Source organism: Rissa tridactyla, chromosome 2, assembly GCF_028500815.1.
Source record: "Rissa tridactyla isolate bRisTri1 chromosome 2, bRisTri1.patW.cur.20221130, whole genome shotgun sequence".
Taxonomy (NCBI): domain Eukaryota; kingdom Metazoa; phylum Chordata; class Aves; order Charadriiformes; family Laridae; genus Rissa; species Rissa tridactyla.
Genome location: NC_071467.1, coordinates 149384811 through 149402893, shown reverse-complemented (window position 1 = coordinate 149402893; position 18083 = coordinate 149384811). Strand labels below are relative to the sequence as shown.

The following is an 18083-nucleotide window of genomic DNA, read 5'->3' as shown; positions in this document are numbered from 1 at the left end:
ATCACACAAGTTCCTGTGAAGTGAACACCCTTTCTGTGCTGCTGTGTGTTTGTCCTGAAGCTGCCAGGGCGGCTGCTCGACGCTACAAGCAGCTAAACGCTGCTCTGCCTTTGATGCAGTCGGTAGATGCTGGGTGAGATCTTGCGTGTTGCTCACCCACCCGCAGTAAATGGGCTGCTTAACTCCAGTTATTTTAAAAAATCTTCTGACCGTGGGAGAGCTATACACTCTTGATTCACTGAATCCAGTGTGTTTGCTGTGTCCTTTAGCCCTGAACCTAAAAAGCACATAAGCAGACATTCAGCAAAGAACCTGATGACTTGGCATGCTTTGCTGAGAAGTTAGGTGCACAAACCCAGGACAGAAAGTTTAGTTGCACGTCCGAGCTTCCTGTGCACCTTATAAGGAACAACTGAATGCTTAGGTGGAAATTTGCAACCACCACTGAACCTTGAGATGGCCAAATCAGTCACCATGAAATGGCAAAAAGGAATTGTGTTCAAATCCCTGATTTCTGCATGAGCTGAGGCGTGTGTCTCAGAAGCACCTTCTGTGAAATGGGGTGAGAGCTCAGTGCACTCCTCTCTGCATGGGGGTGCCAAGATCAGAGTCCAGTGCCAACTTAGTTCGCACATTTTACTGTGGACAGTCAGCAGTAGAAAACAAGACCAATTTACAGAGTAGGAGCAGATCCTTTATCTTCCCCCTCAGTGTCTTAACCATTAGGTTGCATAGCCGTGCCTTGCACGCCCTCTGAAACCTCACTGCGTCCTGATGGTTTCTTGCAAAGGTAGGGGGACCTGCGGGTTCAAAATCTCTTGGTTTGAAGTGGGTCTGGAACTTAGGTCTGCCATTTTCTGGGTAACCAGTCATAGGATTTCTGCAAAACGTCAGTCTTAGCTCTCCACGTGAGTTTGGGAGTCATGTTCTCCCAGAAGAGCAGAAGAGGCTGCCCTTGCAATGCGGGTGCTATGTCACTATGGCACAGCCATATTGACCAGCCACACAGAGACCTCAGTGAAGAGAAGAACACACCTGACACAAACAGTTTCAGGCACGTTCTGGAAGTTCATGCCTCAAAATTTAACCTCCTAGAGTGGCTCTTATGCTAAACACTTTGGTGGCATTTTCTTGTGAATTCAGACATCTAAACATCTACCTAAACAGCACTGGAGGCACGTAAAGGCTTTGCTGACTTCTTGTGTCATTATGTGGCTAAATATAAATACAAACTGACAGCCACAGAACAAACCCATGAAAAGTTATGAAAAAATGTGCTATTTTAAGGAAAAATCTGATTTTATTCTGAAAAAGCAGTTTCTGTGTTTATGTTCAATTGGGGAAAAAAACACCATGTCATAAAATTGCCTCTAACTTTAAATTGGTTATTGAAATATTCCAAGTGATACTTAGATGTTCTTCATACCACAAACTGACAACAGACAACAACGTCATGCAGAACTACAAAAAGTAAAAATGAATAAGACATAAGCAGGGGGAAAAATTTAAATTAGTGACAACATCCCTTGTCTCAAACTCTGGTTTTGATATTGTTATTATGGCAGAAATAGAGTTGCCAAAATATTTGTTATCTGGATGTGCTATATATTAGGCTGGAAAATATATGTCAATAATTTAAATAAATTGGAAATGCCATTTAATTTTTTGTCATTTTATATTATGAGATACACATGACAGAGATGGATCTGTTCTGCATTTCGTCCATAACCCTTCATAAACAAATCCTACTAGATGCTCCAAAATGGAAAATGAGCACTTTGTAAACAAACAAAAAAAGTGCTACAATACCAGAGGAAACGTAAAGGGATCAACTACAAGTGATATACTTAACATGATACTGCAAAATTCCGCAAAGACATTTATAACTGAACTATTAGAAAGTTTTAAATTCTTCACGCATTCTGATACACTTTATATATATCACATGTGCATTTTTATGACATTTGTTTAAATAACCCAGGAGGCAATGAAAAAAAGATCAGTAGTTTTTGGCTACCTTACAAATTTATAAGCTATTCATATACGATTTATAAGAAAAAATCCCAGTACTTTATTCATCTTCATGTTTTGATCCAACATAATTTTCTGCATTGTAGGCCTACTCTGTAACCCACAAATTAGGTCATGTATAATTTTTATACTTACACTGCCTGGTGGACAACTCTGGATTTTTCAAGGAGATACTCTGAAATCTGAGCTCCTACTACAGTGCCACCACAAGTGAATTTCATTTCCAAATATTTTCCAAATCTGCTTGAGTTATCATTGATGATAGTGCCTGCATTCCCAAATGCTTCTACGAGATTATTCACCTGGAGGATCTTCTCCTGTAAAGTCCTGTTATTAGCCTGGATATGAAAAAATATATTGCTTAAAATTATCAGTAATCCTTGAAATGCATTCATTCTTAAGCATTTTTTTCCTCTTCTAGTTGGTATTGTGAAGCGTGACACCAACGGGGCAGCCATTCCCATGTGAATCATATGAGAAAGAAGGCACATATATATCATGAAACCTATCAGAATATAGCAATCTGCAGAACTGATGGCTGGCTGGAAGAGATAACACACATAATGATAACAACAACACCAGAACTAATCAATTTCTGTGGTCCACCACTCTGAGCTGGCCGGCCTGCTTTTAGGATCCTTGTTAGCATCTGCTTACCGCTGCGCAGCACCACACCAATAGATCAGTTTGCTTGCATCTCACCTGGGACATGCAAAAATGGCATTTTATTTAGACAAATACAGTGGTCACTTCCCAGAATGACCTTGCTGCACTGACAGCAATCTGGTTGTGGAAGGAGGTGAAAAGTTAGAAGAGGATTTTATTTAGTACAGTTTGGGTGATTTGAAGACAATTAAACAAAGGACAGACTGAGTCACAGCCCTCACTGCAGCGGGCACTTCCTTGCAGAATCCCCAAAATATTTTCAAGTGACCCCAGTTCAGGAGGGAGGAAGGGGTAGACAGATCAGCATCACATTCCAATCTGACCTTGCAAAAATTCTTTGGAAAATGTATTACAGTCTCAGCCCCCTACCAATGCCCTGTCCGCAGGTTCAGTCGACTGGGCCTAAAATAGCGAAGCCTGAGAGAGGCATCCCCTTGGAAACATACCTTGCCCAGGACAGTGAGCTGCTGAACCAGAAGATGGGCACTTTGTGTCTTGCCAGCTCCACTTTCTCCAGAAATAACGATGCACTGCAGAGAACAAGAGCGTGAATCCAAGCTCATGACATATCTCTCAGCCTAGCAAAGGATATAATTAAGACACCTCATCTTTACCTGATCAGAGTTGTATGTCACCATGGACTGATAACCTATGTCAGCAACTGCAAAAATATGAGGAGGGTTGGCAGTCCTTTTCGCTCCAATATACAGTTTGGAATGCTAAGCATAAGAAAAATGAAAACATTATCAGTGTCCCTTAACAATTTTTTTTAATCAGAGTTTAGTTTTATTTTCAGATTAGTGTACAGCATGCTGAGGTTACCAGCAGTGATGTTTTCTGAGTGAGCTGTTAGTGCACTCACTATACCATGAATCTGTATATACTTAGTGCTATAAGAATTGCTAAAAAAAATGAAGCCAAATTTTGTATGGTGTCAGCCCTGATTATGCTATAAAACTCAAATTATTAGAAGAAAATTTAATGTTGCCAGACATCAAGGAACAACTTATAATTTCATTTTATTTGTACTTCACATCCTCTTAGTATTTCTGCATGATATTGATATCAAAACTTAGGATCTTTTCTGTACCTGTAGTATCTGATAATTAATAATGCCAAATTATTGTATGACCAGACTTTCATATCTGTCCCCTTTTTTAGAATGGGGAGGCGAATTCACATATGTTAAAATTTTACAGGGTTGCTTTGTGAATTGTTTGATCAATTTAATAGCTATGGCTTCCCCAGCTCTCTTGGGAGGAAATACCCCCAGCTTCTACCTCCATCCATTCACAGAAGTTCTCCATGGGAAGTGGAGGAGAAGAAATGCCCCCTCCCATAAAGAGGGGTAAGACTCACCTGAATAAATGCACTTATCTGTACAGATGCTACTTCTGAACTAGCTGCTATGAGCAGCTAGCGCCTTTACACTTCATGGGGTTCTAGTCAACAAATATCATAAAATTTAGCACAATTTATCTCATCCTAGAATGAATGTTGAAAGTCACTAGAAGAATAACAACCTCAAAAATCTTATTTCTATCCACTGATTAAAATGGATGACTTGCTCAGATATAGCTGTTTGCACTTTAGACATGATATAGACATGATCTACACTATAGACATAAAGGTATCAGAAATTAAAATTTTAAAGTCTTTAATTTCCATGTTGAAATTCAGCACATGATAAGGATGTGTGTTAACATGGACTTGAAGGGATAACTGCACTGGTAATTCTGTTTTTCAGAGTGAACTGAAGTAAATCCCAAGAATGGTCTTACTTTATACTTAACACAAATATTCATATTTTAACGGAAATCAGAGCTAGTTTAAAAGAACCAAACCTAGATTTTCATACCTGTGAAGAATAAATATCTATGTTCCGAAATGGATTGACAGCGATGAGAATGTCCCCAACGTACGTGTAGATCTGATCCTTGGCATAACCCTTCTGCAACTGCTCTGTTACTGTATTCTGATGAAGAAAGAATAGGAATATGGAATCACATGGTGAAAAAAAAGAATATTAGGACAATGCATAAAATATTTATATAGTACAATGACTGAGGATAGAGAGGGAAGGTATTAATAGTCAGGAATGCAGCTGATCACGATTGAAAGTGGGTAACACTTTCAAACATACTGGCATTCCTAATTTCTTGCATCCAAACTCACAATACATACTTATAAATCCCCACGTGGCTGTAGAAAAAATGAGTTAATAAGTCCTGCTTTAATTCAATTAATCAAAGGTTTCCATGAGACAGTCCTGTCTTCATTTCTAACTCTACAGCTTCATGTAACTCATCAAGCAAGAGCCATACGCTTGAATTCATAACTGCCATTACAGCTGCCCTAACATTACTCTCAGTTATGATAAAACACAGATGTTCAACTGTTTGGATCCTATTAATGTAAACAATCAGGCACCTTTCTATATTAACAACCAGTCTCTCCTGTGATTGTTCTTTGCTGCTGCAGAGCCAGTTCTCCCTGAACCAAGAAAAAAGAAGGGCTCATTAATGGCACACCCAATTTCCTGACATAATTTCCCTCAGCTTCTTCTGCATACAGAGCTGGGTACATAAAGTGCCTGGTTAGTTTTCCAACCAAAACAGGACATAGAGCTGGATGAAGAAATTCAACCCAGCCTTGAGACTATTATGAGGTATATGTGAAGATATTTAGGCTCTATTCCCACTGGAATAGAATGACCGGCAGTAAAGGACTACAGAAGGAATTGCTTTCCCTCCACATCCATCTGTTCCCAGTGTTGCGCACTGTGTTCTGGTGAATGCACTTAAAACCTGAATTCTCAACAGCTGAGGAGGTTACATTTCCTTTACAGGAAAACATTCGGAGAAAACTTTGGTTTTCCATTACCTTGATATACTCTTCCCTTTCTGGTTTTGACTAGCAGTCTTGCTAGCATATGGCTATTCCCAATATGAAAAAATTAGCTCAATTAGTATTAACTAAACATTAAACTACTATAACCAAGCTCTTGGATGAATGGAAGATGTTCTGTGAGCTGTTTGCATTACGTAGTTTACCAGCTCAAGAGCCACATTTAATATTCTGGACTGATGAAGATACAATATACCAGACAAGTTTTACAGTTCAGAGAATGTGAATTATAGTCTATGCACAGCCCGGTGGAGGAAGAATGACAGTAGTTTACAACCACTGATGGCCTCTAAGACCTGCAGATAATGTGCTTTGGCCTGATTCTTCTTTTTGGTTTTGAAGCTTGAAGCATAAACACAAGGCTTTCCCCCTCCCTTCCCCCATCCCTTCTGCATGTTCCCAGGCTCCTTGACTTATTTTCGACCTTTGACAAACCAGTGAGATTTGTATCAGCAATTTTGCCAAAAGTTCACCAGAAGGCACTGACAGGCCAGAGCCTCAGCTGACATAAATTGATCTGAATGCATCTCCACACCAAAGTCGGTCAGTGAGAACCCATCCTAGGAGAGTACGGCAAGCTATTTTAAGCCAACTCTAGATGTCCAAGCAATAGGGAAGAAGGTGCTTGTTCTTGGACCTGGACCAATTTCAGGTTAAGTCATCATTACAGATATTTAGCTGTAATAAAATCCAGTGATATAAAACCTGTTAAGCAAATGGTGCTACAACCTGCTGTAACTGCAGAGGGTGTTTAGCTTTGAGTTGGAACCATTCCTGACACAGCAAATCTCATCTAAAATATTTGGGATAAACTGGTAAAATGCCATTGCACACTTACACAATTGAAGTGTGACAAGACAGTTGAACTTGAAAATCAACAGCACACCATTGTGTTTTAATACTTGATTAACCCTCTTCAGAAAAATGTGAAAAAGGAGATTCTTACCTCATCCAGTACCTCCAAGGTTGCTAAATCATCTACTTCTTCCTGGTTTGAAACTAGTGACTTACTGTAGTTCCCTTTCTTTGTATGAATACGTTCAAATCTAGAAAAGAAAAAGACGTGCAATTTCCTGATGTAAGGAAACACAGAGCAGATCTTGCATCTGTAATCATCTTGAAGACAATTCAGTGAAAACATTCCAGCTTTCCACTCTTCTGAATTCAAACACACGAAAGTTTGAATAACAGGTCAGGATATAACCTCTTAGTGCAGCCCACCTGTGCTTGACAATTAAAAATCTATGGTTTGATCCCGCAACTAATACCATGAAGAACTTTTTCACTCTACAGATCCCTGCTTGATCACACCCTTACATCAGCTGCAAGACTGGAGCTATGCAGTAAGGAAAAAAAACCAACCCATATTTATAAAGCATATAACAGTCAAACTCGGGCACCTACCTGCAGAAAGAAAAATTACCCGGATAAAAAATATGGATAGGACAAAACCTGGGGTGTATGATGAAATAGTATGGCAAGGATGACGCAGACAAAGCATTCGGGATGGAAACATTTCTAGCTTAGTAATGACAATGCTCTAGAGCCTGGCAGAGATGGCCACACTGTAGAGCAAAGTGCTACAGAACCACTGGGGTTTGTGAAATAAATCCTGATCAAGAAGAATTTTCTTGGACTCTACCGGGAAAAAATCGTACAAAATAAGGAAACTAAATTTAAAATCTTTCTCTTAGCAGGGTTAAACTTCAATTAAGTTCGCCTTACATAGAAATTTATTTTCTGTATTAAACAAACCAAAGAAAACTTTATGCAATCTTGCAGAAATTAGCACAAAAATTCCCAGAGACTTGGATCATTCTCTATCCAAGAGTAAAGGCTTTGCTAAACAAAGCAAAAGCAGCAGAAAATGCAAGGTTTACAAATTCACATTAGTTATACTTGCTTTATGAGATGGGGGAAAATCAGGGAAAGGGCAACTGGATAAGTAACAGCAGAGTTCACAAACTAAATCAAGCTCAGATGTGCAACACATCAAAGCACAGAAAGATTACCAAGTAACTCTGATCTGATATGACCTCGCTCCCCTTGATACTACGGGTAGGAAGGCGCCTCTCAAACATACGGAACATGGACCCTGGAAATGGAGACAGCAGAAAAACTGTGTTGTGTGAAACACGCTCACTCTTTATCTTGATTCCAGACAAGACCAGGGAAATCCTTTATTTAATTTTGACATTTGGATATATGGCATGAGTAAAAAGCAGACAGCTGTTTTCTACCCAGGCCAGAACTTTAATATACACTAAACGGAGGGCAGGAAAAAGAGGGCAGTTGCACCAAGATGGAAAGTTAGAATGAATGGACATCACATTGATGAGGCAAGCTAAGAGACTTCTGAACTCCCACAGCAAGACTTATTGCAGGGTTTAATGGGCTGTGCCCATTCCACAAACATTACCTACTTCATGGGTGCTACTTCAGGTCGCGCAGGCTGCGCACTGATGTGGGATGCAGGTGCAGAAAGTCAAGCATTAGTTTCTGATTGCCAGGACTGAAAAGGGGCTGGAAGAAATGGGCAAATGATGCCCTCCCAAACTGGGAATGCAATCAAGATCTGAATGATGGAAGTGCAGGCATGAGTGCACTTCATCTAGCACTTCTTGCAATTTATCTTGTCTCTAATGATTGTTCCCTGAGGGTGACAGAATGGCCTGACCTCACCCAGGTGCCAGTAATGGAGCAGTTTCTTCCTCCCTCAGGCAAGGTGCCAGCTACCACTGGAGTCTTTCCATTGTCCACAGTGCAAAGGCAGGAGTTTCATACCCACCACAGCTGCCTAATTCAGCAGCCTTAATATCAAGACACAAACATGTAAGATTTTGTTGCAAGAGCTAGCATAGTTTCATGGCCTCTGTGCCAATATCGCAGCCCAATACCCAGTGTGGAGGGTAAGTGACCAAGAAGCACAATGAACAGTATGGATCAACAGGATCTGCATTGCCCTGAGGAAGAGAGGGACCAAGTCTTGCCAGTTTACACCCAGCTATTTTGCAGACTACTCTCAAACTATTGTTAGGACCCTGGAGCTGCATGGGAAACTAACCCGCTTCCAAATGTTTTCTTCCTTTCAGTATTTACTACAGGCCAAACCAGACTGTTGTAGATAGAGTTAAAAGGATGATGGTGAGGCTGAACTACACAGAGGTGAAAAGCAATGGGAATACTACAGTGCAGTAACAGAGCCTTCTTACTTCCATAACTGGACTGTAATTTGGTATATGTTTAAATATGTTGAAGCAGAAGACACACAGGAACACAAGCAGGCAGCATCAAAAGGGATGGGTCTGGTGTAAAGCAACCGCACCTCTCCTGGCTCTGATGTCGTCTTCTCTTTCCTTTGGAACCCATTTGTACCGCAAGAGCTATCCTGATAGCACCGTCCTTGCAATAACACTGTGAGATAATTTTTGGTTGTATGTACCCACAGGTTGTATTAAAAAGGATGTGGTAATATTAAGATTTAAATTAAGTCTTCAGCCTTGCATAGTCTGCTGCTGCTGGATTTGCATCTACCAGCTAAAGGATACTACTGCATTCAAAGCCAGAGGTGCAGGCAAAATCCTACCCCCCTCAATAGAAATCTGTCCCCTCTATAACTCACGCTCCTATTTATACTTCTTTTTAACAGTTCCAGGTGAAAATTTTATTTGGATAGTTGAAACAATTTCTCCATTGTTCCCACACGAAGGTCATTGTGTGTCCAGAGGATGCAGCTAACATCAGCATGACTTTGAGAAAGACCTATCAACATGCACATGAGGGAAAGATGCGGGAACCGCAGGACTATATCAAGCTCTGCAGTTCTATTTTTTCCATTGCCAAAGGAAGACCCAAAACAAGACATCTGTCAAGTTATGCTTTCCATTTTTGATGGAATTGTTTTGCATTGAATACATTATTTTTTTTTTACTGCGTATCAGTGACAGAGTGGTATTTCCCAAGATTTGTTTCAATTACCATTTTTCATTTAATGTAAGAAGTCAGCAAGTGCCTTGCAGGAAGGGAAGGGAATGCTTCGGTCATGAAGATTTTTTTTTTTTTTAAGGAAATGATCTCTATTTATGCCAGGGAAGTTTAATTACATAAAATTGATTCTCCTGTAATCCTCTTCAGCTGACATTATGAGAACACTAGTGCTTGTTAAACCAGATTATATTCTCCATTCTCAAGAGTACAGCAGAGCGGCAGATTTGCAGAACACAATATTTTTTCTGCTTTGCTGTCAAAAGGCACAGGGCCCTCAAGGGCAGTTATACTGCTTCACTTGCTAAAACTCCAACCACTTAAAAAAACCACGTCGGTGCTGTTGACATCAATGCTGAAATTTTGTTATTGTCATGCACACAGACATTGTGAACTGAAATAACCATGTTTCTCTGTTCTGTTCAGAAATTATTTGTTGGAGGCATTAAATCTTACAGCCATGCTCGACAAGCAATTCCAGCAGCTAAAGGCCAGAAACATCAACGCAGCATGGACAAGAAAATGAGTCAAGGCAGCATTGTTTCTGTGCATCCTCCTTCGCACCCCACTCCACCCCCCCCGCTTATCTTTCAAGATTCAGTTAAATCAAAATGAGGGAACTGCAGCTTTTTCTACTTCAAATTGTCAGAATGTATTTAAAAGATTTCTGATAGTTCCAAAAATACCATGAAAAGGGAAGTGTGACTCACTATGCCCTGTTGAACTCTCTGCCTAAACTGGTTGGAGAATCATCTACAGACTAAGAAGTGACAGGAAAAGGGCTGGCCTTAGTCTGGGTGTAAAGAAGAAACTAAAAATAATCAAGTTTTCTGTCAGGTGAAGGGGGTAACAGCTGTACACCTCCCAGCAGTTACAAACAGCATTAAAAGTGACAAACGGAAAAGAAGCAACACAGAGAAACCTGTACAGAGTCTGTCATTGCTGGTGATTCTATTTCTCTGGGGGCTGCACAGAGCAATAATAATTCACACTTGAAATCAAAATTTTGTCTTTGACAGATGTATCTGGTAAAATATGCTTAAGTAAAACTATAGTCTTATGTCTATACAAAACCTGTACCTGAATTTAGACAAGTGTATTGATAGACTCCAGCTGTGTCTGCACAATGCTTTGCAGACAAACCTGTGCTCCCTCTACGCACCGGCTGCAGCCTCGGAGCTGTGCTCAAGTTTATGCCGTGCTGCTGCGAGCACAGGGCTGCCCCGCAGAGCCACGGGGCTTTTGGTTCAGAAGCGGTCCATGTCCAGCCAGCTGGGTCCTGTCTCGGTCTGCACCATCTGTTTGTTAAAGTCTGTGCTGGTTTACCGTGCCCTGCAAAAATGCAAATTATTGGTCCTTCAGGCTCAAGAAATAGCTGCATCCCGGACAAATTTCAGGGAAAAACAGGTCTTCTTAAATGAGCAAGTAAGATATCTCTAAAAGGACTCTGGAATTAGTTCTTCATTGCCCTCATGAGTCAGGCCCATGCTCTACAGACAGAACCATACTGAGAAGACAAGGTGGAAGCTCCAAATGTGAGCAATACCTGGTTATGTATCCCACCTTCAGGGATACCTTCAGAAAGGAGCCGCTGAGCAAGTGAACTGATGTGACAGTAAAGCAGCAGCTGCAGAGCATTAATCTCAGAGAGTCCTGAATGCAAGAGGAACTTCTTTCTCCTGTTTTGCTTCGTGAGGTAACCTATTCTCCATTCAGGCATTGCTGCTGCCCATTTTGTACGGAAGAAGACTGGAACCGCATTCTAGCTCTGCTGTAGAGACGTGTATTAGCTGCAAGCATTTGGGACTGGAGATCTGCTTATTCTAAGGCCTGTGTTGCCAGAAATTCTTTATTGTTTCCATAACCTGAGAGTAGTTTGTAGCATAGCCATCCTACATAGGAGTGTCCTCAATGCAAGAATACGTGTTCCTTGTTGGTACAACAAAGCCCACGCTGAGTTACAGGAGAGGAGAAGTAGCCTGAAGTGCTCAAGGATTAGTCTGGAACCCCAAAGCCCCAGGTTTAAGCCCCTACTCTGACACAGATTTAATCTGGAGACCTTGGTCAAGGCAGCACTGGACTCTGTGTGAGCTATCTTACTCTGCTCCTCATACTGCCTTTGTCAAGGCTAGTATTGCTAGGCTAGGCTTGCTCCCTAGCCTTTGTCAAGCTAGGATGGTGATCTCCTACTCTCCACTACGGCCTGCACTGCAGAGTTGAGCTTGAAGGACTGCTATCGGCTGCTTTCAACTGGCAGGATGAGTCAGAGGCAGAAAGAGAGAACACCCAGCAAATAAAAGACGTAATTCTGGGCAATCAGGGAACGTAATGGAAGAAAACTATATGGTACTCCCTGCTTGTGATGCTGATAAATAAATTGACACCCACCTTTGTGCGTGTTGTACATGAACTTCTATGAACCTACCTCCTTGAAGTATCCAAATAGTTAAATAGAGCAACTCTTTAGCACTCTGTCACTGGATTTCAGTGTTATCCCTACATGGCCAATACAGAAGGACAAACTCTTAGTATAATTCAGCTCACCCAAAAGCTCTTGCTCTCAAGCACTTTGCAGTAGAATGGGTCTCTTTCCCATATTTATTTAGAGGGCATATAAAGATGAGGCTCTTAACTTGGGGACCAGAGTCAGTTGCTGAAATCTAGGTGCAGTGAATATCCCTCACACAGGCAGCTCATTCTGGAATGAGTCATAATTCCCAGGAAATACAAGTTGTACTAATCATTGCATATTTCTGCAGAGATTACTGGAAAAGCAGTCAAGATTAAGACAGCCAAACAGCTCAAGATAGAAATCGTACAAGCCTGACTGTCAGGTGTAGATGCGACAGTTCTGAAGGCCATTTCAAAGACAGCTATTTCTGTTGCAAAGTAAAACTCTTTACAATGCAAGCTTTTTTCCTTGGCCTAGCAAGAAGGGTATTTTTAGAACAGCTTTTGGGTATATGCTGCACCACTCATTTCTAATAATTATTTTCATCACTAATTATAAATTTTAACAGCTATAATGTGACATACAACAATCTAAGTATGTGACTGAGGGATTGGCTAAAAACAGCTATTAACTCAGCTATTAACTTCCAGACATTTTACTATTTTTTTTTAAATACAAAATATTTATTAATAAAGTATAATTTGAAGAGGAGAGGAAACACATACTGAGAAAATAACTGGATTCCTTACTTTCAGCTTTAAGTCAGCTTTACCAAATTTCTTGAGTTTATATGTCATGCCCATTTATACAGCACGACACAGGTAGGAGGATTTCTTCCCTCGGTAGAAGGAAGGGTTCTTTAATCCTTTAAACTACCTGCCTCCCAGTGACAGCAAGCAGGAGAACTGTGCCTTCAAATTATGGACGAAGAGAGTGTGAGCTGGAGATCGGGAGGGAGCTTTACAAGGAAAGTTGCCTGCAATTGGTGAAAGTTCAGGAATTTCACAGTAGGGCCCTAACATGCCAGTGTAAAAACAGCCCCAGAGCAGGATAATCAAGAAAAGAAAGCCAGGAGATTTTAAGATGAGACTCTTTCAGGTGACTTGTCACTACACAGCCTATGTCTTAACTCTGAATCAGATTTACATGGTACTTTTGTACAGGCTTGTGTTGACACCATTTGCTCTGTGCAGATTGAAGGTCAGAAGATACATACGATTAGTATTTAAAGACTTGAAAAAAAGTATGACTACTGAATTCAAAGATCTGTGTATCATTCAACAGAAGAAAAAAACCAAATGCCATTCTGTAGTAACGTCCTTTACAGGCCTGGTATTCTAATTTCTTCTAAAGCGAAATGATGTATATACTTTACTACAATTTCAACTACTAAAAAATTATCTCTGCTTTTCTTGCTTGTACGGAAATAGTGCTAGATATTAAGATGGGTATTCTTACTGTTTCTAGAAGGTGGCTAATCCTCTTATGCATTCACTACTGTGAAAGACAATCTTCCAGCAAATGTAGTCAATAAATATGTTCAAGCTGAAGTGATTATACGTACAGTGACTTTAAAATGTGATTTTTACTTGCAGTCTTTCATACTACCTTAACTGATCTCAGGTATGAAAAGACTTGGTTAAATCAATGCAAATGAGTTTAAACTAGATTCAGCCTACTTTTAGTATTCTAAACTGCTAAACTGAAATATGGATACTACACATCAAGCTACTGGTTTAACCATACCATTTAAACTACACCCTTAATTAAATAAGTTATTTTTTTGGCACAGATTCAGATAAAAAATTATTATTTTCACAGAGAAAATTCCATCCTCCTTTGGGAACATTTATATAGAAATTACAGTTGATCAACTGTAAAAGCATAGGTAACTTCATCACATAGTAATATATTCCCTTAAACTCTGGTTCATGTGAAGAGTGATCAGTTAATAAAACACAGTCTAAACAGGATGGAGTACGTGCCAATAGATCGTCCTGTTCCTGTGCCATTTGACTGCTCATGCATGCAAATTAGGCCACTTTCTTTATGTTTGTATTGTATAGGAAAAGAAAGTTTATGTGATTTGGTTTATGCAGCATTTACATGAAAAAATGAAAGGATTTTGAAAAAAAAAAGAATAGGACTTGACCGAAAACAAACATATGAGTTTCATAAAATGGGTAAAAAAGCTCATGATACTTAATTGACTTAGAAGCTTGATTTTCAAAAATTATTCAGGATTTGAAAGGACCAGTGTCACAAGTGTTAACAGGATTTAAATTCATATAATTCAGTGTTTTGGACTTATTTTACCTAAATAAACCTAACTATACCTAACTAAATAAATAGTTTTTGAAGTCTGGAGTATGTCGCTGTTTTAGTGCTCAGCACTGATATCCCATAATCTTATTTCAGTTCCAGAATCTTTCCAGATTAAGCAAATGTCAACTCTGCACCATATAGAACATACAAATCCAGTCTCAGGCTTAAATTTGAGCCAACTGCACAGGTTTTTACTGAAATGCCAGAAAAGAGAAAGTACTACTAGTCCCATATCCACTTACACAAAGCCCAAGAAAACTTGAAAATCACAAATTATTTAGAAATATATTTTTTATTATCATCTTGAAAGGATAGAGTAAACAGAAAATTCTCCAAGATCAGAACTGAAGATGGCTGTATATATTGCTACTATAAATATGTGTGAAAGGATACGTGGTAGATTTTAGTAAGCTTTTTCTATAGAGATGACAATGCCAACATTTATTTTAAATTTTATGTTCCATTTAAAAAAAAATAATAAATTACCATCCTTTACCTTGAAGCACAGGAGAAGTTGCACCAGTAATACATCAATACTAATCTTGTACTACATTTCAAATCTGACACATTACCTCAGTGTACTGGGTGGTCTTTTTTTTAAATTGCAAAATTGAGCCAAGACATTTTCAGTTGCTTTAAATAAAAGCCAACAGGTGCTAAGTGATTTATGCAGAACTGGTATTACTAAATACTAGCAGAAGAAAGAAAGTATCTACTCAATAATATGTAAGATTTGAAGTTTTCAAAACAAGATCTGGTACTATGACCACTTCTTTCAGTCAGTAGCATGCCACTCTTGCAGGAACCTGACTAGTTACTTTTAGCATACTTGCTTAAACTAAACATTCGCTGATGATGCAAATGTAAGAAAATGCCAAACATTAATTTCACCTAACCCTAGCTTTCACAGAATCACAGAATGGTAGGGGTTGGAAGGGACCTCTGGAGACCATCCAGTCCAACCGCCCTGCCACAGCAGGGTCACCTAGAGCAGGTTACACAGGAACGCGTCCAGGCGGGTTTTGAATGTCTCTAGAGCTGGAGACTCCACCACCTCTCTGGGCAGCCTGTTCCAGTGCTCTGCCACCCTCAAAGTAAAGAAGTTCCTCCTCATGTTTAGGTGGAACTTCCTATGCTCAAGTTTGTGCCCATTACCTCTTGTCCTGTCCTCGGGCACCACTGAAAAGAGCCTAGCCCCATCCTCCTGACACCCACCCTTTAAGTATTTCTAAGTGTTGGTAAGATTCCCCCCTCAGTCATCTTTTTTCCAGACTGAAGAGACCCAAATCCTTCAGCCTTTCTTCCTAAGAGAGGTGTTCCAGTCCCCTAATCACCTTCGTAGCCCTTTGCTGTGCCCTCTGAAAGCTGGGATCCTAATCTGCATCTTGAGACACAGAAGAAAGGGGAAAAGAGAAAGCCCCTCTCTTTTCATTGGTTCTATAGGGAATGCCAAAGATTAAGCTCTCTACTTTTTGGCCAGCTAAAGTTATGAGAGATGAATCTTTCTCTGAGCACTAGCCATTCTGAAACAGTGAAAGTATTACAATTGTCCCAACTGGTCTACTTTTTAGCTACTTTTACCTTGCCTTTTCAGTGACTCCCATTTGTTGATGAACATCAATAAATTCCATGAGTTGCCTCTGTAGCGCGTTTTCTTTTCCTTCAATTTGCTTAATAAAATCATGCTGCAATAGACTAGATACTGTTGGACGCTTCTCATAATCTTTAGTCAAGCACCTGTGCTGGCAGAAAAAGCACGTGATCATTGAGGGATTGCTGTTAAGTTTTGAAATGCTTGTCTGTAGTTCATTCATACCTCCATAATAAATACATCCATCTTAATCACAACAGCTCTGTACTGAAAATTGTTAAGATTTCACAGAACTGAGGAGTCCAAGAAGTTAAATTACTGCATTTTAAAACAAAATATTCTTTAAATTAAGAAAAACAGAAACATCAAGTGTGTTAAAATGTTGTTATTTTGTGTTTTAAATCTGGAGCCTCGCTTGGAGCCAAACTGGATTTACAAATGTCATTTGTAGGTTTTTAAGGAAAAGCATTAGTAGCAACAGATTTCCACAGAGAATACAAATATATTTTACATATGACATTTACACATATTCCATATGCAGCTACAGTGGTCTCAGTTGTTACTCACTTGTTAATGAAGTCATTGAATTCAGGTGACCACAGTTCAGGCTGCTGTAGGGTTGGAGGAGGATTCCTGCAAAGGTCAGCGTGATGATAAGTTAATAAGCTACTCACTTGACAAAAACAATGTGTGAAGGCAGGCTGAGTAATGAGTTTTAGAAGGCCAATGAAAAAAGGTATTGATTTCCACTGGTAAAAGGAGCATGGGTAGATGATACAATGCCTCACTGGTTCTCCTGCTTTACATAACTAACAAGGAGAAATAGCGTGCAGATGATCTACCAAGCGTAGCTAAGAATCATTATAATTTTTAAAATCAAATCAATAAACTGAAAGGAAACTAACAACCCATTAATCACTATTCACTTGTAATGGCAAGTTTCTCTTTTCAAGGCTGAAATAATATACTTTCTTAAGAGAATTTTTAAAAAGAATTTCTATTTTAAGTTTTCTCAGGAGGACTGAATTAATCACCTTGCTGAACAAAGTGTCAGGTGGAACTAGCTCTTTATTAACTATTTCTCATTCGTCAGAAGATAATCAGAAGTCAAGTGAAGGACTAAATACAGATCTCTTGTAAATAAATACTACTGCTTTCTTTTCTGTTGTTAGGGCTGTTTATTTTAGGTGTTAATTTGGTTCAAATTGTTTTAACAGTTGTCTTCCACTCAAACAGAGGTGCCATTTTCACTGAGTCCAGTCATGAAGACAAAAGGAATGACCTACAGACAAGGTGACTTTTCTGTCAATTTTCAATCGTCATAACTGCTTTTCTTTAATTGCTGCTTGATGTTTACTCTATCATTTTCAGGTTTTACTTAATAGAATGAAAGGGTACTGATCTTATATTTGCTCCACGGCAGAAAGGTGCCCAGTATTTGTAAGGGTATAAGCCAGATGTTTTTTGAAGGCCTAGCTGAAATGATTGACCGCAGCAGTTTGTAATTGCTTTTCCCATAGCAATAAAGGTAAGAAGGGCATTCATGCTCTGCTTCAGTGCCAAGTCAGCCAAGATTTCTTAAAAGTGAAGGTAATTTAAACTAATTTGGGTGACTTGACTGAAAAGGATGTGAAGCACTCATGTATACTATGTGGTCTCAACTGTTGTGGTACTGCTCCAGCTGTTAGAGTGAAATCCACAAACTGCTGTATGATCATCCCCTACATACTTTGAGATCGATGTTCTTTGAAACACTGTAAGAGGCACTTTTGGTACTTTTATCTCCAGCTTCAAAGAAAACACAAAAGAAGTTGCTATTTGCACTGCCTGAGGACAGCAACACTGGAACTGCCAGGAGCAGCACAAGCTAATGAAAAGTGGCAGCCTAAATGTATGTGAGTGGTAGAACAATACTTTGCTTCAAAGGACATGAGATAACTCCTGAGGTCACGTATGGGGCCTGTTCTCCACAGTGCCATACTCAGACTCTGTATTTCTATCATAAGTCATTCTTTGTAACGGAATACACGGGACTCAGCTAAGTCCTGTGCTCATGTATATTGGGCAGCAGTCCACTCAGGAGGTGGCCTTATGGCTTTGTCTCAAACGTAGCCACAGCCAGCTCTG

At 39.7% G+C, this 18083-nt stretch overlaps 1 protein-coding gene across 1 annotated transcript in view; it reads right to left on the bottom strand.

Moving 5' to 3' along the window:
- MYO3A (myosin IIIA) overlaps window positions 1–18083 on the bottom strand; it is a 116881-nt gene that overhangs the window by 56820 nt on the left and 41978 nt on the right. Inside the window, exons 7-13 of the mRNA XM_054191533.1 lie at window positions 16524–16589; window positions 15947–16102; window positions 6551–6650; window positions 4556–4672; window positions 3312–3416; window positions 3144–3227; window positions 2167–2369 (exon numbers count right to left, since the gene is read on the bottom strand). Of these exons, the coding sequence (XP_054047508.1) occupies window positions 2167–2369; window positions 3144–3227; window positions 3312–3416; window positions 4556–4672; window positions 6551–6650; window positions 15947–16102; window positions 16524–16589 (831 nt within the window). The remainder of the gene's footprint in view (window positions 1–2166; window positions 2370–3143; window positions 3228–3311; window positions 3417–4555; window positions 4673–6550; window positions 6651–15946; window positions 16103–16523; window positions 16590–18083) is intronic.